Genomic DNA, 21,072 nt, shown 5'->3' with positions numbered 1-21,072 from the left:
GACAAATTCTTTGAACAATTGCACTCCAAATTTAACTTTTCTTTCACTACCTTTGAATTAGAAACTTTGTTAAACAGAACCTGCCCAGTTTTCCTCACCTCCCACCTACGTCAGTATTGATTAGTCTTGAGGACTCAGGAGGCATTTCTGTAATATATAAAACCATTTTACAGTTCCTCCCTTTCAAAGATCCAAGAGAACAGTGGGAAAAGGATCTCTAACTCAATATCTCAGAAAAGGAGTGGAAGGTAGCAATGCAGAGAATTCACTCGAGATCCATATGCGCAAAGCATAGAATTATTCAACTTAAAATTATCTATCGAATGCATCTGTCTCGTTTAAAATTGTCCAAAATGTTTTCACGGCAAGACCCAACCTGCTAACATTGCAATCAAGTTCCGGCCTCACTGGGTCACGTGTTTTGGACCTGCACCAAATTAACATCATTCTGAACCAAAATCTTTAAATGCCTTTCAGACAGCCTTGGTGTCACAATCGCTCCTAACCCACTAACAGTTGTGCTTGGTGTACTCCCAGATGGGCTTTAAGTGGAGAAGGACAAACAAACTGTGGTTGCCTTTACTACACTACTAGCACGTGGACTTGTCTTGCTCAACTGGAAGAATCCTAATTCTCCTGTTCTAAGTCAGTGGGTAACTGATGTTATATATTATTTGAAATTGGCAAAAAACAAATCAAAATCGCACTTAGAGGATCTGTATAAAACTTTTTCAAAACCTTGCAGGATCTAATCAATAACATTTTAGAATACAGTAAGCATTTAAATTGAGAAAGCAGATTTTCTACCCTCTTTTACTCCATTTATCGTTACTCATTTATTAATTTCTTTAGAGTCTTTAGAGTCCTGGTGCTTCCTGTCTTGCTATATGGTTGCGAGACATGGATGCTATCCAGTGACCTGAGACGAAGACTGGACTCCTTTGGTGCTGTGTCTCTCCAGAAAATCCTTGGGTACCGTTGGTTTGACTTTGTGTTCCTCATGGAGTCCCGAATGAGGCACATTACCTGCAGTGTGAGGGAGTGTCAGCTACGGCACTACGGCCATGTGGAGCGTTTCCCCGAGGGTGATCCGGCTCGCACGATCCTCATTATTGGGGACCCAAGTAGCTGGACCAGGCCAAGGGGTCGCTCAAGTAACACCTGGCTGTGGCAGATGGAAGGTCATTTCCGGAGGGTGGGACTGCCTGGGGGATTGCCAGCCGGGATCCTGAGTTGTTTCGTTGTGTAGTGGGTGCAGCAATGCGCTGTACGAGTGCATACTCCCCAACTTGACTTGACTTGATTTATCAATTTATCTATTTACTTATTTTTACGAGCATAAAATCTTACATTACTGGCCTAGCTCTCTTTCTCAGGGATGGGGGTTGATTTGTCCCAAACGTTTTTTTGTAAAACTTGGGTTATTGGTACGGAATATTATTTGATTTTAATAAAATCAAAAAAAGAAAAATGTGAGTCTCTTCCTCAAAACCTTCTGACTATTTATGGGCTCTTCCCCAGCCCATAATCATTTTTGATTCTTGTTGGATCCATTGGTTGATCTTCTTTTGCCCTCAGTATAAGATTTTGACTTTGGGTTGTGTTTCCATACTGGTTTGCTTGGTTTGCCTTTTGGGCAACTTACCTATTGCTCTTTTTGTCTTTTTTTTATTTTGTTTCATTTATAAATGTCCTTTTGGTGAACTCTGTCTCTTCAAGCCAGAGTTTAGCAGAAAAAGGAGCTCGGCATCAACCACAGTTATTGGCAGCCCATAAAAAAAGTGTCCCAGAGAAAAAGTGAGATCATCACAAAATAATGAAGTGATGAAGTGCAATCTCTGAACATTCTGGCTAATGTCAAGTTAAGCCTGTTATTGTTTCAAGGTTTGTTTCATTTATTTTTCTCTCCCTTATAGCTCTTGATGATGACTCAGATACCCTCAGCATGGAGATGTCCAGTGGACAGGCAGTTGATCCAAAGCCACAGACAAAGTCACTACTCTCATAGATCAGATAAATACCTTCTTACTAGAATGTTTGTTACTTTATGTGAAGAAGAGGGGGGCCTTCTTGTAGCATTCTGTAACAGTTCAATACCAAAGAGTCCATACTATGCAAAAACATGCATTTATTCAATTAAAGGAACATGCAAGAGAAGGATGAGTAAAGGGAGAACACAATGTGAACAATAAACAAAAAGAAAACACACATAACTGTTACGTGCAGAATGATTTTGCGGTCATTTACACGAATACCACAGAGCCAATAATCGACACACTCTGTGTGATTTTCCTGCCATAAACAGTTGCAATAAATTAATTTGTTTCAATAAATAGCTTCTGCTTCAATCTCCACTTTTTTCGACAACATCCTTGTAAGTTGAGAAACACTGTCTTAAGTCAAATGCAGTACTTTTAAAGTATGTAATCATGGGTTCCAGGTATATCTGGTTATAGTCTAGCAGAACCTCATCTTGTGTTTACTAAATGAAGGTAAAATGTCAACATTATGTTTTATACTTTAAACACTATTAATATATCTTAGCAGGCTTGCAGCACAGGCGGTATGGTGGCTTACTGTTTGCGGCCCTACTGCACAGCCCAGGTAGAATTCAAAGATCATTCACTGTCTACATGGAACTGCCACCTTCTCAGTGTTTAGGTGTGTTTTTGATTAACTGGTGACTCAAACTTTGCCAGTGTGAGTGTGCTGTGCTCCCTAGATCCCCCTGAATTTCTAATGCATAAAGTAAGTTCAAAAAAGGACAGAATAGAGGTGGCAATGTGCTTCATTCACAAGTTAATAAAACATTTGTCTATATATAGAGACTCATTTTAAGTATGTTATACAGTAATTACATCATCCAAAGTCCAGTCTACCTCAGTCTCTTTAATTCTGTTTTTCCACAGTTGCCAGCAATCCGGAAAAGAAACTTTGAATTACAAATGCAGATTGAGATTGTCGTCTTTTAATTTCCACCAGGCAAACGCAAAACCATAAGAATTATGGATTTATCTTTTATCTGATAATCTGACAGCTTTGCAGTATCTCCCAGCTGTTTATTGGCAAATATCAGCCGCAGATCTTCTGGTGAATCTAAAAAAAATATAACAGAATTAAAATGATCACAAAATTAAAAAAACAAAGCATTTAAAATGTCACTTAATTGTTCTCTGTGTCTCAAATGAGACTGTAGTAGTTTAAAAGGTTCCTATCTATCTATCTATCTATCTATCTATCTATCTATCTATCTATCTATCTATCTATCTATCTATCTATCTATCTACCTATTTTGTAGTGCCTTTCACATGTATTTATCTAAGCATCTCATACAGTTTCCATTATTCCCTTTTCTGAATAAACATTTTTTAGTTCATCTTAATTATAAAGCAGTCTCTATGTTGCCAAAGTCCATTCCCAGTCGACCAAAGCTTTATGTTGTTTTATCATTCTTGTGCTGTAATATGAGAGCATTAAGTCATTTTATGTTTATTGTGTAATCTGAGAGCTGAGTAAAGTACAGTACTTGAAAATATGACCGTGTCATCAGATCATTTAGTGATATTCTCTCTCTCACAATGCTGGTCAGAAGAGCCCATCAGCTTATTAAGTTCAGCATGTTGTTGTTTTTAAAGTACATATTATTTATTATTCTCTCTTCTGACAGCCGGTGATGATGATGAAAATTGTCTCAGGGCCTTTTCTAAATATCTATCTATCTATCTATCATACAGTGCCTTTTGTATCATCTATCTATCTATCTATCTATCTATCTATCTATCTATCTATCTATCTATCTATCTATCTATCTATCTATCTATCTATCTATCTATCTATTATATAGTGCCTTTTGTATCTATCTATCTATCTATCTATCTATCTATCTATCTATCTATCTATCTATCTATCTATCTATTATATAGTGCCTTTTGTATCATCTATCTATCTATCTATCTATCTATCTATCTATCTATCTATTATATAGTGCCTTTTGTATCATCTATCTATCTATCTATCTATCTATCTATCTATCTATCTATCTATCTATCTATCTATCTATATAGTGCCTTTATATATGCATCTATCTATCTATCTATCTATCTATCTATCTATCTATCTATCTATCTATCTATCTATCTATCTATCCTATCTATTATCTATCTATCTATCTATCTATCTATCTATCTATCTATTATATAGTGCCTTTCATATCTATCTATCAGATTTAGTTTAACTTTATTGGTATCGATCAACAACAAAAGACTTTTTAATGTCAAAGTGGAAACATATCTAAGAAAACTAGTCCAAATTAAACCAAGAGGTTAAATGAAATATACTGTGCTTTATATAGTCTTTCCTGTATACTATATAGAACTTTTCATATCAAGTTAACTTTTGTATAGTGCCTCTCACTCCTGTCTATCTATGATGCTCCTCCACAATCCATAACTGTGCTTTTACATGGTCATTTGCAGAGCTTTTGCATATTTGTAAGAAATCTCATTGTTATGTCGCTCAGCTTATCTGACATACAGTATGAAACTCTGAGGTCCTGTGATATTTTGGGTGAGAAATGCAGCAGGACAGACTAAACATGTTATTATGTACACAAATCCCAATGGCTTTGTGTGTATTTTTGCCTCCAAACTGAGCCCACGCTTTCCAGTACATTGCTATGCAAGCTGCAATTCTTTACCTAGTATCTATCTCCATACCACTGAACCAGTTGCCAGAACATTTTGAAAAGATCCACCATTTGTACAAGGGAACAACACAGGCTGTTTCGTTTTGAAATTTAACATTTAAAATTTAATTTAACATTTTAAATAACATTTACTGTGTTACAGAAAAGGTTATATACTGTGTATGTTTATTTTGGTAGCAAAGTAAACGCATATAATTTATAAATGGAATCAGGGACGGGTCAAGGCTGAAGCAAATGAGGCACTTGCCTCGGGTGAACAATGGGAAAGGGAGGCAAACTGATGAAAAATGAAAATGAATAAATTGCAAAATAAAAAAAAAGAAAAAAGCCAAATGTATGTTGCAATGTTCATGAAATACCTTAAGCAAGCTGATGATTTTCATCAGACAGTCTCGCTCGATACAATAGTATGTAATGACAACTTTGGGCATGTTTGTTGTACATCAATGTGCATTATTCGCGCAGTGTGCTAGTATGACAGCGAGCAGAAAGTATTATTTTAAATCTGTTAAACTTAAGGTAAGTTCCCTATTATATAAATTTATAAAAATGTTTCATTGTATATTACATTAACATTAACTGTTACTGTAGCTTCTGGTGAAACACTAAAAATTATCAAAACATATTTAAGATCATCACTTGCTCAGGAAAAATGGTCAAATATGGCAATTTTATCAATCAAACAGGAATTGACAAATTAAATTTTGATAAAATAATTAATGAATTTGCTCCACTAAAAGCAAGAAAAGTAAAACTTTAAAAAAATAATTTATATATATAATGCCTTCTTTAATTATTTATTCATTGTAATTATATTAAATTTTGCTTTGTGTAAAGCTTTATTGATATTTTGTCTCTATTATTAAATTGCTGAAAAATTTGTAATATTCTAATTCATCTCATGTGTAATTCTTATTTTGTTTTTCTTTTGTTAAGGTTGGTGTGATTTTATTTTTAATATGTGCAATGTTATGTTCCTATTACTATTATACTATTACTGCGTTCTGTGATTTTTTTATTTAATATATAGTGCCTTTTGTATCATCTATCTATCTATCTATCTATCTATTATATAGTGCCTTTTGTATCATCTATCTATCTATCTATCTATCTATCTATTATATAGTGCCTTTTGTATCATCTATTTAATTATATTAAATTTTGCTTTGTGTAAAGCTTTATTGATATTTTGTCTCTATTATTAAATTGCTGAAAAATTTGTAATATTCTAATTCATCTCATGTGTAATTCTTATTTTGTTTTTCTTTTGTTAAGGTTGGTGTGATTTTATTTTTAATATGTGCAATGTTATGTTCCTATTACTATTATACTATTACTGCGTTCTGTGATTTTTTTATTTAATAATTAATACATTTATTTTGTTCTCAAAATCATTAATTCTTTTATTTTTATTTAATACTTATTATTAATAAACAAACAATATACATAGGGGAGCAAATTTATCCTCCTGTCTCAGGTGAAAATACCTTTAGGCCTGGCTCTGAATGGAATTTTAAGTACACAGCTATAAAATGCATGTTAATATGATATTTTAAAAATTATATTTAGAAAACACCTTACCAAAGTGCATCTCAAACCTAAAAATATTCAAAAGATAGGCTGTTTATTATTTCTTAAGTCTAAATTCTAACTCTAAATCCAAACTCAATTCCAGAACCCCCTCACACGTATTGAAACCTTTCCCTGGGCTCACTTCAACTCCCCCTTCGGATTCAAAGAGCGTGCGACGTGCAGTTTAGCCTCTAGAGGGCACACTACCCGCTTATGAACGCATTTAAACGCGATGTGTTACTGCGGGTTACATACCTGAATTTCCAGGTAGTCTCTGCAGAATTTTTGTTTTGAGTTCCAAGACAGTCGTGTTGTTCATCTCCTCCTCGCTACTGCCGAGGTCAATAGTTGTTTTTTCGTCTCTCAGTCCGTGTATAATGACTTGGTAGATCTTGCCCATGTTGCTGCTGTGTCGTGTTTGCAGCAGCTGACTCTGTCGGAGTTATTTTCATAAATATGTGCTCTGTGTGTCAATCTGGTTTCAGTTTCACTTAAATACGCCGAGTCAGGAATTTCCCATCATAGGACAATTACTGGGAAGTCACGTGCTTACTTGTTTTCTCTCGAAGGTTGGGTGGCTGGTTATAAACACAAACTGAACAGCTAAGTCAATTTACGCGCATGCTCGTTACAGGTACAAGCGACAATAATAAGGGGTCTGAAACCCGTCGCAGTTTGCAACAGCTATCTCGTTTTCAGAAAGGTGTTGAGCTCAGAGAAGCAATGGTAATACCCAAAGGATTTCTCTTTGTTATGATATCATACATTTTCTGGCATTGTAGCTAACACCTGAAAATGAGTTATCCCCAAACTGTACCCTGTTAAAAGCACTGGGTGTTTAGTTCTCATTTAACAGAAAATGGTACCATACAAGTAGTGCTAAAGACTCCCATTTTTGTATTGTATCCCTTTTTTTTGGGTAGTATGGAAATATTCAGAGAACGGGGAATCCCCAAAATTAGGTTGGAGGGCAAGCAACCCCTTTATGCGTTAAACATTTATAATCATCCTAAAATACTACCGTGAAACACTTTCTGTCTTGTACTTGTAATAGCCAAGCACTTGATCCTTTCCACACTATCGGACATTTTACATCATTTCTGACATTGACGTATAAATCCATTAAAGCGCAACAGTAAGTTAAGGCTTATATTTGAAGGACTTTTTTAGTAAAGGTTGCTCATTTGGGTGGCATGATGTCGCTGTGGTCGCTCTGCTGCTTTGAACTAAGCAGACCAGGGTCCTCGTCCTCCCTGCGTGGAGTCAGCCTGTTCTCCTTGTGTCTACTTGGGGCTGCTCCAGTTTCCTCCCACTGTCTAAAGACAAGTTGGTTAGGTGGGTTTGTGTGTTCTGGCACCTTCAGAAGGTGGAGCCTATCCCAAGGAGCATTGAGTATAGGGCAGGAACAACACCTGGTTCTTAACACATTTAAAAAGGCTTTGAATGCCTTTGTACGTGTAGGCCACTGCTGCATTTCTTAGGCTTTCCCTGTAACACATAACAAAAGCCTGCAGTGCGCTGGCGCCCTGCCCGGGGTTTGTTTCCTGCCTTGCACCCTGTGTTGGCTGGGATTGGCTCCAGCAGACGTGTAGTTATAGGATACAGCGGGTTGGATAATGGATGGATGGATAACAAAAGCTGCCAGCCATGTGAAAAACTAAGTTCTTTCTGTGGATACCTCAAAAGTGTGTAACCTGTCATGTTATTTTCTAAGCCCCTTAATCCAGATGAAGATCGTGGGGAGGGTGTGCTGGGGCCTTACCCAGCTGGCATAGGGTGCAAGGCAGAAACAAGCCCTGGGCAGGGTGCCAGTCCATCACAGTGTGAACACACATGTGCACTCACACACACTGTGGCCAATCCACCTAACCTGTGTGACTTAGTACCATGGAAGGAAATGGGTGCACCTGGAGGAAACCTACACATACATGGGGAGAATATGCAGACTCCATGCATGGATGACATGGGACATGAACTTTGCTCTCTGTACTGTCAGTCAGCAATGTTACCACTGTGCCACCATGGTTACAATAATGATTTTAAATAGATAAATGAATGTAAATTTACATGTAAGCATTGTTTTAGCTGTCAATATAAAATGAATTGTTTCAGTGTGGAAGACTATTTTATGCATGATTGTATTGCCTCCTCGGTAATCAGAAGGTTGTCAGTTGGAATCCCGTAAACACCAGAAGTGAATTTACTCCGTTGGGCCCTTGAGCAAGGCCCTTAACCTGCTACTGCTCCGTCCTTGGTATGCCGTTAATCTGCACCCAGGCCTTTCACGGAAAACTCGGGGGTCAGTGGCAGGATTGGCACTACAGACAAACCTGACACTGTTTCAGCGTGGCGCTGAGGTGTCATCCGGGTGGTTCGTCGAGTTTTGGGCGCGGCCGGCAACATGCTGTAATCAGCGCATGCTCCCAACCTCACTCTCTCTCTCTCTCTCTCTCTCTCTCTCTCTCTCTCTCTCTCTCTCTCTCTCTCTCTCTCTCTCTCTCTCTCTCTCTCTCTCTCTCTCTCTCTCTCTCTCTCTCTCTCTCTCTCTCTCTCTCTCTGTAAACTAACAATGGTACAGTCTGTTTTTTTTTCTATCCACCGGTCCATCTGACCTTCTCACCAGACTTCCCTTTAGAAACTTACAATATAATATTGTATATAAGGACGCTATTCGTGCATGTCTTATAAGATCGTATGGATTTTGTTAACTTTCTCGGTTACTTATTCACTGTTGTTCTTATCTAATCTTATTTAGCTGTTTTGTCTTTTTTTGTAATTTTTCTCTTTGACTTCTTGTCAAGCACTTTAAGCTACATTACTTTGTATGAAAATGTGCGATAGAAATACATGTTGCTATTGTTACGAGAATGGTTGTTACAGAATTAAAAATTTCCATAACATTGCTAAATTTGAATAAGGGGAAGGCCCCTTTTCCTGCACTGCTGAAAATTCTTCCTGGTACTTTTGCACTATGAGAAACAAAAATGTAATGATGGTTAGCACAAAACATTTTCTTTTGGAGGGTTGGGGTTGTGGACGGAAGCTGATTTATGCTGAGATGCTTTCAATTTAAATTTGAAACTGTAGCATACCGTATATCAGAAACGCATCGTTTCCTTCTCCACTGAGCAAAATGAATTGCATTCTGTTGACATTAGACTACATTCAACGACAGAAATAAATGTTATTTGATATTTTGTTATAAATTGTAGTAGTTCAACGTTCTTGTCACCCTTGTTTAGTTAAACAATATGCATATTGTAGGGATGATATCAGTTTAAAATTAGATCATTGAAGTATTCATCTTGAGTTGTTTCGATTCGAAATAACTATATGATGTAATTTCAAGAACACAACGATGCAGTCCAATTTAGTATTATTTGTCGACTGCATTGATTTTACGGTGAGAAACCGTCAACTGGTCGATCCTGACGTTTTTTGACGGTTAAATGAGCTGACAGTTAAATTACAGCCACGCTTTTTATTCAGTGAAGTAGCGCGTCCGGCATTAGGTGGTTTTAACTGTACAACGGGATTGATTTATTTATAGGGCCGTACTGAATGCAGCTTATCGAATTGTATACTATTTGCATTAAATAAATGAAGCGAGTTAGAAAGTGGATTGAAGGATAGATGAATGTTTACGTCCGCAGTGCACAATGTCCAACACGTGGATATTTCGCTTTGTTTTTTTTGCACAATGAAGAGCGCTGTAAATAAGGGGATTACCTGCTTGTTTGATTTTTCAGATATGAAAGTGAAACCGAACTTTTATTAAACTCCGCAGGCTCCGCTACGCCGCCAGACAGCTGAAGATGCCGGACACGCAGCCGCAAGAAACGGAGAAGCGCTACGACCCCAAGGACTCCACCCTGAAATTCGTCAACAGGCCGGACGAAATCAGTAAATATAAATATATACATAATTTTCCTTTGTTTGTCTCATGAATGTTTCTTTAATCGTTTCATGAAAAAAAACAAAAAAAAAAAAACACATTTACGGCTAATCTGTAAATGCCGAGCTGCTTGAAGTTCGTATCTAGAGAAATGAAAAAGAAAAAAAGAGCTTAAAATAAAAGCTAAAAAGCGCCGTTTACTGAGACATACAGAATTAATGCCTCGTCTTTTAAAACGAAACACTTCTTCCTTTTTATCAGGTGGCTACTATCTTAATTTAGAGGAAGGAATTTAATATTCTCAGGCTCGCCTAATCCACTTGAAGGTCCACACGGTGGGGAAACGCAATTAGAACATGCGGGCAGTGGGTCAATTTTTGCAATCTTTCGTGGTTTTATTTATTTTGCTTATGTCATGTCTGAATCAATTCTGTAGGAAAAATACATAAACGCGCGACTGGGATTTTGCTGTCTTTACACTTCTGGAACATCACGACAGGCTTCATAATTTGAATTGGGAGGATTCGATTGTTAGGCTTTCTGGGTCACAGTGCTATTTCTAAACAGTCATTTTAAGGTTCATACTCTTTATGGATGTTCAGCAACAGTAACAATATGTAATTCTAACTGTTGGGACAGTCAAAGACTCCTTTAATCTGGATGACTATGTAGTTTAATTCTGTGCACAGGAATAACAGCTAAACAGTTTTCATGCAGGTGCCCACAGACATCCTCAAGCACCCAGTTCTACAGACCCTCAAGGTTAGGAATGGCTTGGATACTAAACGTAGGAAAAAAAATCACACCATTCCCGAAGGATATAACAATAGAAGCGTCTTTGATTGCCAATATCACCATGAGTCAAGAACAATAAAACAGTTCAGTTTCTTTTACAGCTGAATGGCATTTTATCTTGAAGGTTCCAGTTACCTAAGCTGGGTAATCCCCTCATTAAGTGCACTAACACTGGGCAGAAAAAAATGGTAGGCAAAGTAATGCCTCGTTACGTAGACTCATAATGAAACTTCACTCACAGCCAGCCTTAGCATTTTTGCTGCCCTTGCTGAAGCTGACAATGGCTCCCTGCCAACCCCTTTGTTATATAGATCTTCTAGATCTATCTATCTATCTATCTATCTATCTATCTATCTATCTATCTATCTATCTATCTATCTATCTATCTATCTATCTATCTATCTATCTATCTATCTATCTATCTATCTATCTATCATATAGTGCCTTTATCTATCTATCTATCTATCTATCTATCTATCTATCTATCTATCTATCTATCTATCTATCTATCTATCTATCTATCTATCTATTTTGTAGTGTCTTTCACATGTATTTATCTAAGCATCTCATAAAGTTTTCATTCCTCCCTTTTCTGAATAAATATTTTTTTGTTCATCTCAATTATAAAGCAGTCTCTATGGTGCCAAAGTCCATTCCCAGTCGACCAAAGCTTTATGTTGTTTTATCATTCTTGTGCTGTAATATGAGAGCATTAAGTCATTTTATGTTTATTGTGTAATCTGAGAGCTGAGTAAAGTGCTCCAAAATGTGACCGTGTCATCAGATCATTTAGTGATATTCTCTCTCTCACAATGCTGGTCAGAAGAGCCCATCAGCTTATTAAGTTCAGCATGTTGTTGTTTTTAAGGTACATATTATTTCTTATTCTCTCTTCTCACAGCCGGTGATGATGATGAAAATATCCTCAGAGCTGAGATGTCCTGTGGACACGCAGTTGATCCAAACTCACTGACCGCATGGTGCAGAAGTCTGATGGATCAGGTAATTATCATTTTACCTTTTTGCCAGATTTTTTGTTTCTTTCTGTTTTTCATGAAGAAGAAGGACACTCATGTAGCATTCCTCCACCTATTTTAATACCAAAAAGTTCAAACAATGCAAAAAGATACATTTATTTAAGGAAAGGCACACACTAGGGGGTTTGTGATTAAAAGGAGAGCACAAAGAGAAATCAACAAAAGTTGCTGTCCTTTTGAATGTTCTTAGATGTTTCCAGACTCGGACTCTTTTATTTTTTTCACACCCTCTGTCTGGGTCTCTTTTTTTTAAGCCCTGTCTCTACTCACCTGTCATGCCTGTACTTGTACTTGATATATCACACACTAGGAACAATCTGTAAAACTCAGCCATGGGTTACTTTGGAAATCAGGAATGATCTCCTAATGTCTCATGTCTTCTCTCTGAGCTCCATCTGGTAGATCTATTAATCCCAGAGTCCCAATGTACTGTTACACACCCAAACATCCATGGGAGTTTCCAGGAACTCCGTGTTAAGAATGGGAGAATCATTCTGCATTGCTGTGCACCATAACATGTGTCTTATGTTGGTCCTCTTGGAGTTTTTTCTTCTGAGGCTCAATTCAATAAGCATGACAGGGCAGCGGCCTTCCTTAATTCCTTAGACCAATTTAATGTTATGTGACTTCTAGTCATGAGGTATGTCAGATTTGTCAACAGTTATCACAAATCTCGTCACTGGCCCATGTTAATTTAGACGACTGAAAATCACTTTGCACGTCACATTGCCATTTACTGACTGAGTGCAGCCTTCAGGTGAAGTTGTGCTCTCATCTTTTTCTGGCCGCCTGCTGGAGCCTGAGGTGCACGAAGGGTTAACATCTGTGGCGAGTTCAGCTGCAGGCTCCACCCCCTTTTTCTCTTTCTTCTTCAGACTGTCATGTTATGTAAAACAGGAAACATCAGACTGACAAGCTTCTCTTCTGTTTGTCAGGTCCATAACACTCGTATTCCTCATCACTGCCTTCTATGCATTGTACTTCTGGACGAGCGTTCATTGGTTGCCAGCTCTCATGCACACAGAGCTGCCCCTGAGACATAAGACAAAGTCAAAAGTCATAGACTAGTGGGTTTGAGTTGAAGGTTATGGCATATTAGGCGACTGGCTCCATGGGTGTGCACCACCGACTGCCTCTGGCTTGCTAAGAGTATACAAATGAAGGCTACACCTGAAAATGAATGGAGAAATCATCAAATGAGAAATGGTCTTTACATGACAAGGTGCTTCCCTGATGCCAGACGTGGAGACATTTGTTGGTACCCTGCCACAAAAAAGAATAACCCACAGTTGAGTCTGAAAGAACTTGAAACTGTCAAATGTAATTGGCCCCCATCATTGTGTACTCCGTATTTAACAAAAATCAGACTTTGTTTTAGAGTTTTGATTCAACAGAATATATCCAATAATAACCCAAATGAAAATGTCATGGACAACAATAATGGGACCCTTAACCTCATATTTTGTTGTACAGTCTTTAGACTTTGCCATCACAGCCAACAAGCGATTCCTGCAGCTCTCCATGAGATGTCTGCTCCTGTCCACAGGTCGTTTGGCCAACTTGTCCCAAGAAAACTTCTCCAGCTGGATCAGATTTGAAGGGGTCTTCTCCAGAATGCATTTTTCCAGTTGTATTCACTGACATTTGATGGGCTTCAAATCAGGGCTTACAGAAGGAGACTTCAGTGTTTTGTTCTTTGCCATTCCTGGGTGATTTCTGCTGTGTGTTTTGTCTGTTTATTCTGTGAGAGGATCCAGGATCTGCGACTGAGTCAGAGCTTTCCAACAACGGGCAGGAAAACATAAGTGAGTCCCCTCCATCTTTCATAGTAGGCCTGGTTTTCTTTTCTTTGAAAGCTTCATTTTCTCATAAAAGGGAGAGCCCTGCCACCAGGTAGAGAAAGCTCATTTTGGCTGCTTTTCCCCGTGATCTCATTCTTTAAGTCATTACCCAAAGCTCATCACCATAGGTGAGGGTAGAGATGTAGATCAACTGGTAAATTGAGAGCTTCACCTTCTGAATCTGCTCCTTCACCACCACAGACCAGTGCCCCAATCTGTCTGTCATTTTCCCCATCCCTTTTCCCCCTTCATTCAAGAGCAAGACCCCAAAGTATTTAAACTCGTCTACTTGAGGCAGTAATTCACTCCCCCACACTCAGTTCATGAAAATCCATCCATCCATCCATTTTCTAACCCGCTGAATCCGAATACAGGGTCACGGGGGTCTGCTGGAGCCAATCCCAGCCAACACAGGGCACAAGGCAGGAACCAATCCCGGGCAGGGTGCCAAGCCACCGCAGGACACACACACCCACCCACCAAGCACACACTAGGGCCAATTTAGAATCGCCAATCCACCTAACCTGCATGTCTTTGGATTGTGGGAGGAAACCGGAGCGCCCGGAGGAAACCCACGCAGACACGGGGAGAACATGCAAACTCCACGCAGGGAGGACCCGGGAAGCGAACCTGGGTCTCCTAACTGCGAGGCAGCAGCGCTACCACTGCGCCACCGTGCTGCGTTCATGAAAATGGTTTTAATTAAGTTTGGTCTTTGCCGTTTTTTTTTTTTTACATTTTATTGAATTTATTAAAATCAAATAACATTCCATACAAGCAAGTCAAATTTTACAAAACTAGGTTCAAAACAAATCAACCCCAACCCTAAGGAAGAGAGCTAGGCCAACAGAGTAACACTTTAATAGTAGGAAAAATAAATCAATAAATAAATACATAAATGGCAGCATGGTGGCGCAGTGGGTAGCGCTGCTGCCTCGCAGTAAGGAGACCTGGGTTCACTTCCCGGGTCCTCCCTGCATGGTGTTTGCATGTTCTTCCCTGTGTCTGTGTGGGTTTCCTCTGGGTGGTCCAGTTTCCTCCCACAGCCCAAAGACATGCAGGTTAGGTGCATTGTCCCTACTGTTTGCTTGGCGTATGAGTGTGTAGGTGTGTGTGCCCTGTGGTGGGCTGGCGCCCTGCCCAGGGTTTGTTTCCTGCCTTGCGACCTATGCTGGCTGGGAATGGCTCCAGCAGAGCCCTGTGACCCTGTAGTTCGGATTTAGCGGGTTGGATGATGGATAGATGGATGTATAAATATGTAAATAAATAGAATAAAAAAAAGCAAGAGAGACTGCTTCTTCAATTTAAATGCTTATTCTAAAATGTTACTGATTAGGTCCTGCCAGGATTTGAAAAAATTTTGCACAGATCCTCTAAGTAAGAATTTGATTTTTTTTCCAGTCTCAGATAATATATACAGTAACATCTAAGTAATCTACTGACTTAACAGACGTTAGGATTCTTCCAGTCGAGCAAGACAAGTCTACGTGCCAATAGTGAAGTAAAGGCCATTGCAGTTTGTTTATCCTTCTCCACTTTATGCCCATCTGTTATCCCACCAAACACAGCTGTTAATGGATTACGAGGGATTGTGACACCAAGGCTGTTTGATAGGTATATAATTTTAATTTGAATAATTGGCACTAACTCACCCTCTTACTCAGTTTATGAAAATGGTTTAAATTAACCTTTTGTCTTTGCCTTACTTTATAATAATAACCTCTCTTACTGTATTACTACTATTAATAAAGCTTGCCTCTTTTATCACGCCAGTACTTTATTTTGATTGGCTCATCCTTATTTTCACACTAAACAAGCTGCACTCAGTGAGCTGCACATTACAACACAGCGCACCATGCCGTGGTCATGCAGCTCATCTCTTTCTTCAGAGAAACCTACATCAAGGGGCTGCCATGTGCCCTCACCAACCTCTGTGTCAGCAGGTTGGCATTTGTCTGACTACATGACTGTCTCATGTGAAGGGGCAGGTGAGGAGGACTCAGTGGCTCAGTGGCCATTACCTGACATCAGACTCAATGCTGGTTCCTGCCTTTTGCAAAAGAGTGCCAGGTTAGGCTCCATTTTGTGGAATAAGTGGGTTCGGGCCAAAATAAAAAAAACAAAGGGTGGAAAGTTCTTCAGTCCTGCCACAATGTTTGATATGACTCCTGCTTTATAACACCAAAATTGATTGGAGTCTCCTGACTTATATTTCAGGGTCAGTATGTTTTCAAGTGCCCCGCATTAAAGAATGGAACAACGCGAAAATGTGATGCAGTCTGGTCTTACGATGAAGTCCGAAGGCTGGCATTACTGACTGATGAGGAGAAGGCCCATTTTGAGGAAACCCTGGCAGTCCTGGCTGCTGCTGAATACTGTGAATTTAAACAGGTAATCTCTTTATTTCACTATTATGTATCTGCTATGATGACTGATATGCCTTCTCCATGTCCTCTAATGTTATTAATACAGTATATTCTACATTTGTGGTGCATCCTCACAGCTCAAGGTCCTGGGTTCAATTCCCAGCGTGACTTTTTATGTTCTCTCTTTGCCTGCATCGAACTGCTCCAGTACCCCAAGATGTGCTGGTTAAGCTAACTGCCACTTCTAAACTGGCACAGCGTGGATAAAGGTGCCTTGTGATAGTTCATTATACTCCTCAGATAAGCTTTGGCTTCCAACATCCTTGCAAAGAAGTGGGCCCAATTCGCAGATGGTTGACCATCTTTAATTGTGACAAAGGAGAACTGTGTATCTACGTACTGTATAAGAAGTTCAGGACATGCGGTATTCATTACAGAGTCAGAACACTGGTAGAACATTCAGAGTGCTCCACACAGCAGCTCAGGAGAAAGTGTATGGGTGCTTTATTACTAGGGTTGCCAGACGTCCCTTATATACGATACATGTCCCATTTTTGATCATTTTGTCCCCTGTTCTGTACTGACCTTTCAGGGACACCCAAATGTCCCGTATTTAGTGCATTTTCAAAGTTCGTAATAAAAATATATTTTTACTGCCTTCTTATGGTACATTGTTGTAACTTTATAAGTAAATGGCCTGTATTTGGCCTGTATTTGATATAGCGCCTACTAGAGTTCAAGAACCCCCCTAGGCGCTTCACAACACAACAGTCATTCACCCATTCACACACACATTCACACGTAATTATACTTTCTTTTCTCAGATTCTCTTGATGTAAATAACCCAAATGTAACGAGGAAACGAGTGTTTGCTGCCTGTTTGCAGCTCGTTCAGTTGCTCTGGTTGGCTGAGGACGGCGACTCTCTCACCGTATGGCTCTCCAGCTGCGCGGCTGTGCAGTTCTGTATCAGCATTGCAACTTTGTGTGACAACAAAGAGGGTTGTTGCTAATTGCCACGGCTCACTTTTATTCTAACTTACGTAAAAACTAATCCATCCATCCATCCCAAGACGCCAAAACATAAGTGTAAATTTTGTGATGAATATTCCAGCAAATGAACATTTACCAAACAAGGCAGAAGCTGTTTGGAAGCAAACTGTGGTGTATGTAATTGCACTTTCACTAAATAATTTTCAAATGATTTTACTTTTGTTTTCCTCATAACCCATTATAATCCTTGCTTTATGTTTTTAACTTATGTCTCTACTTATCCTCTTCTATAATACGCTACCGTGGCTGTTTATTTGTCTGTCCAGGATTTTAAATCACCTGTCGCTCACAAACCGCTTGAACTATTGATGTGGAATTTGGTACACATATACTACATGACGTCTACTATCCGCTTTCGGGGGGTGATGATTAACCTCCAAGGTTATTCCCCTCTTTATTTTATTGTAGAATCGTGGCGGTGGTGCAGTTGGTAGCGCTGCTGACTCACAGTTAGGAGACCCGGGTCCCATAATTATAATATGTCCCATATTTCTAATTTTCTAATCTGGCAAACCCTATTTATTACATAGTATATAAATAAATAGACCTCTGCACATGCTCTTCAGAACATGTGCACCATCCACCATGTCTGGAACCTTTTTGAGACAAGATTTTACAAAAATGTTAAAAGATTTTTCTTTTTTCACAGAGAGCCACAGACACGTGGAATAAGTGACCAGATAATGTGGTGTATAATAGGATTTTAGAGACCTGGAAATCTCAACATCATGTTATTTTTGGGCAATCAAAGTGACTGGATGGGCAAACTCTTTGGGCTGAAAGGCCTCTTATTGTCATAACTTTTCTAAAGTTCTAATGTTTTATCAGAGAATCTGTTAATGATTCATCACGGTAGTGCACTGGTTTGAGATTGAGAAATGAACATTGCAGTTTCAGTCTTGATAATCTTTAGAGCTAAGGCTGCACTGTTCACGTCATGCTCCCCATGTTCCTGCAGTCATGTCTGGCAGCACAGCAGATACGTGCAGATGTATTGACTGACAAAGTTTCATTAAAAATAAAGGAAAATTTGAACAGTGCAAAACTTTGTAAAAGTCTTTAATTTCCAATTCTTATTCCAGGAGCTCTAACTTAATGTTTCTGTTACAATTATTCCAAACCAGTGTCCAGGGTGCAAGACTTGTGTGGAGCGAGAAGATCTGACCAACCTATGTGTTCTCTGCACCATCTGCACAGCTACAAAGGGAAATCTGTACCAGTTCTGCTGGCAGTGCCTGAAGGAGTGGAGGGGAGCGGCGCCACGATCCGACCGCTGTGACAACGAAGGATGCACCAACCAGCAACTCGACACCCTGCGGTCCTGTAAACTTGTTAGCTTACCTGAAACTAGGATAAATGAGTGCCCCCAAATCCGCGCCTGTCCAACTTGTGGAAATCTTGTCGAACACAATCGGACAGGGTGCAAGAACATCCGCTGTAACAGGTGCCAGGTCGAGTTTTGCTTTGCCTGTTTGGAGACGACAGTCGTCTGTCAGAACACCCGCAGCGATTATTATGGTCTCTGTGCCAAGCCAGTGGCTCCAAGGCAAACAAGCATTCCCGTTTGGAGGAAAAATTAAGAAAGAGATGCATTCAGAGTTAATAAAGACCTCATGCATTTATGGAAGATATTATCAAAAAGTTCCTAAATGGCCGTTATCACTTGCATTCATTTTAAGCTTTAGACTTTAGTGATTCTATCAAAGAGGGTAATGCGGCTTTGCTAGCAGATTTTAAAGTTGAACTTCTACACGCCTCTGTGGCTGTTAGGATTATGGCAGTATCTTCCCCTATTTGCATTTTTTTCTTCTTTTTTATTTTCTCTTGCTCCCTGATTGTTATCTTATCACTTTATTTTAAGCTGTTCATTTTCCCTGGTCCCTTACACTCTCTCCTGTCATGTGTTTGCAGGTTTGGGGCTTCTGCTGTTGTCATTTGGGCTGCAGTCACCTGAGAGGTGTGTTTAAGACTCCTCTGCTGTGACATTAGACACTTAGTGTGTACGTAAAGGACTTTCTAAACTAGGCTTAGTGTTATTTTGGACAAGATACGTGAATAGGACTGTGAGCTTTGTTGGGTTAAATGGCCTGTTCTTGTTAAAATGGTTCCTTCTGTGCTTAAAGCTCTCTGCTCCAATAAACTCCAATAAAATACCTTTAAAGATTAATATGCTTCAGTTTGTTTTTATTTATTATTATTATTTTATTTATTATTTGGTTACTTTATGGTTGGGGGTTCTTTTGACTTTTACTTTTTACAAACCGGATTCCAAAAAAGTTGGGGCACTAAACAAATTGTGAATAAAAACTGAATGCAATGATGTGGAGATGGCAAATGTCAATATTTTATTTGTAATAGAACGTAGATGACAGATCAAACGTTTAATCCGAGTAAATGTATCATTTTAAAGGAAAAATATGTTGATTCAAAATTTCACGGTGTCAACAAATCCCCAAAAAGTTGGGACAAGTAGCAATAAGAGGCTGGAAAAAGTAAATTTGAGCATAACGAAGAGCTGGAAGACCAATAAACACTAATTAGGTCAATTGGCAACATGATTGGGTATAAAAAGAGCTTCTCAGAGTGGCAGTGTCTCTCAGAAGCCAAGATGGGTAGAGGATCACCAATTCCCACAATGTTGCGCAGAAAGATAGTGGAGCAATATCAGAAAGGTGTTACCCAGCAAAAATTGCGAAGACATTGCATCTATCATCATCAACTGTGCATAACATCATCCGAAGATTCAGAGAATCTGGAACAATCTCTGTGCGTAAGGGTCAAGGCCGTAAAACCATACTGGATGCCCGTGATCTCCGGGCCCTTAAACGACACTGCACCACAAACAGGAATGCTACTGTAAAGGAAATCACAGAATGGGCTCAGGAATACTTCCAGAAACCATTGTCAGTGAACACAATCCACCGTGCCATCCGCCGTTGCCAGCTGAAACTCTACAGTGCAAAGAAGAAGCCATTTCTAAGCAAGATCCACAAGCTCAGGACTTGTCACTGGGCCAGGGATCATTTAAAATGGAGTGTGGCAAAATGGAAGACTGTTCTGTGGTCAGACGAGTCACGATTCAAGTTCTTTTGGAAATCTGGGACGCCATGTCATCCGGACCAAAGAGGACAAGGACAACCCAAGTTGTTATCAACGCTCAGTTCAGAAGCCTGCATCTCTGATGGTATGGGGTTGCATGAGTGCGTGTGGCATGGGCAGCTTGCATGTCTGGAAAGGCACCATCAATGCAGAAAAATATATTCAGGTTCTAGAACAACATATGCTCCCATCCAGACGTCATCTCTTTCAGGGAAGACCCTGCATTTTTCAACAAGATAATGCCAGACCACATTCTGCATCAATCACAACATCATGGCTGCGTAGGAGAAGGATCCGGGTACTGAAATGGCCAGTCTGCAGTCCAGATCTTTCACCTATAGAGAACATTTGGCGCATCATAAAGAGGAAGGTGCGACAAAGAAGGCCCAAGACGATTGAACAGTTAGAGGCCTGTATTAGACAAGAATGGGAGAGCATTCCTATTTCTAAACTTGAGAAACTGGTCTCCTCGGTCCCCAGACGTCTGTTGAGTGTTGTAAGAAGAAGGGGAGATGCCACACAGTGGTGAAAATGGCCTTGTCCCAACTTTTTTGGGATTTGTTGACACCATGAAATTCTGAATCGACATGTTTTTCCCTTAAAATGATACATTTTCTCAGTTTAAACTTTTGTTCTGTGATTTATGTTCTATTCTGAATAAAATATTAGAAGTTGGCACCTCTACATCATTGCATTCAGTTTTTATTCAC

General features: G+C 39.3%; 2 protein-coding genes across 3 annotated transcripts; one reads left to right on the top strand and one right to left on the bottom strand.

The window, feature by feature from the left end:
- Nucleotides 1-2,108: 2,108 nt before the first annotated feature.
- Nucleotides 2,109-6,761, bottom strand: zgc:194655 (uncharacterized protein LOC794380 homolog). The gene is made up of 2 exons (XM_039775257.1): nt 6,533-6,761; nt 2,109-3,096 (listed from the first exon to the last, which is right to left on the bottom strand). Exons 1-2 carry the CDS (start codon nt 6,675-6,677, stop codon nt 2,969-2,971), a joined length of 273 nt encoding a protein of 90 aa, XP_039631191.1. The 5' UTR covers nt 6,678-6,761; the 3' UTR covers nt 2,109-2,968.
- Nucleotides 6,762-9,010: 2,249 nt separating this feature from the next.
- On the top strand, nt 9,011-19,430 carry LOC120542654 (ankyrin repeat and IBR domain-containing protein 1-like). Of its 2 annotated transcripts, none has more exons than XM_039775255.1 (5): nt 9,011-9,263; nt 10,065-10,180; nt 11,869-11,969; nt 16,063-16,236; nt 18,388-19,430. In XM_039775255.1, coding segments are annotated over exons 1-5 (849 nt in total). In that variant the 5' UTR covers nt 9,011-9,261; the 3' UTR covers nt 18,844-19,430. The 2 variants fall into 2 exon arrangements, with proteins under 2 accessions (XP_039631189.1, XP_039631190.1); XM_039775256.1 differs by having other exon boundaries at nt 9,015-9,272.
- The last annotated feature ends 1,642 nt before the right edge of the window (nt 19,431-21,072 follow it).

This window comes from Polypterus senegalus, chromosome 13 (assembly GCF_016835505.1).
Source record: "Polypterus senegalus isolate Bchr_013 chromosome 13, ASM1683550v1, whole genome shotgun sequence".
Taxonomy (NCBI): Eukaryota; Metazoa; Chordata; class Cladistia; order Polypteriformes; family Polypteridae; genus Polypterus; species Polypterus senegalus.
The sequence above is the reverse complement of the archived record's forward strand: the minus strand, read 5'-3'. Positions and strand labels throughout refer to the sequence as shown.

Coding starts and splice junctions, on each gene's coding strand:
- zgc:194655 (XM_039775257.1), bottom strand. CDS start 6,677: ATGGGCAAGATCTACCAAGTCATTATACACGGACTGAGAGACGAAAAA. Junction 3,097..6,532: donor GAGACTACCTGGAAATTCAG/GTATGTAACCCG, acceptor TATTTTTTTTAG/ATTCACCAGAAGATCTGCGG.
- LOC120542654 (XM_039775255.1), top strand. Junction 10,181..11,868: donor CAACAGGCCGGACGAAATCA/GTAAATATAAAT, acceptor CTCTTCTCACAG/CCGGTGATGATGATGAAAAT. Junction 16,237..18,387: donor AATACTGTGAATTTAAACAG/GTAATCTCTTTA, acceptor ATTCCAAACCAG/TGTCCAGGGTGCAAGACTTG.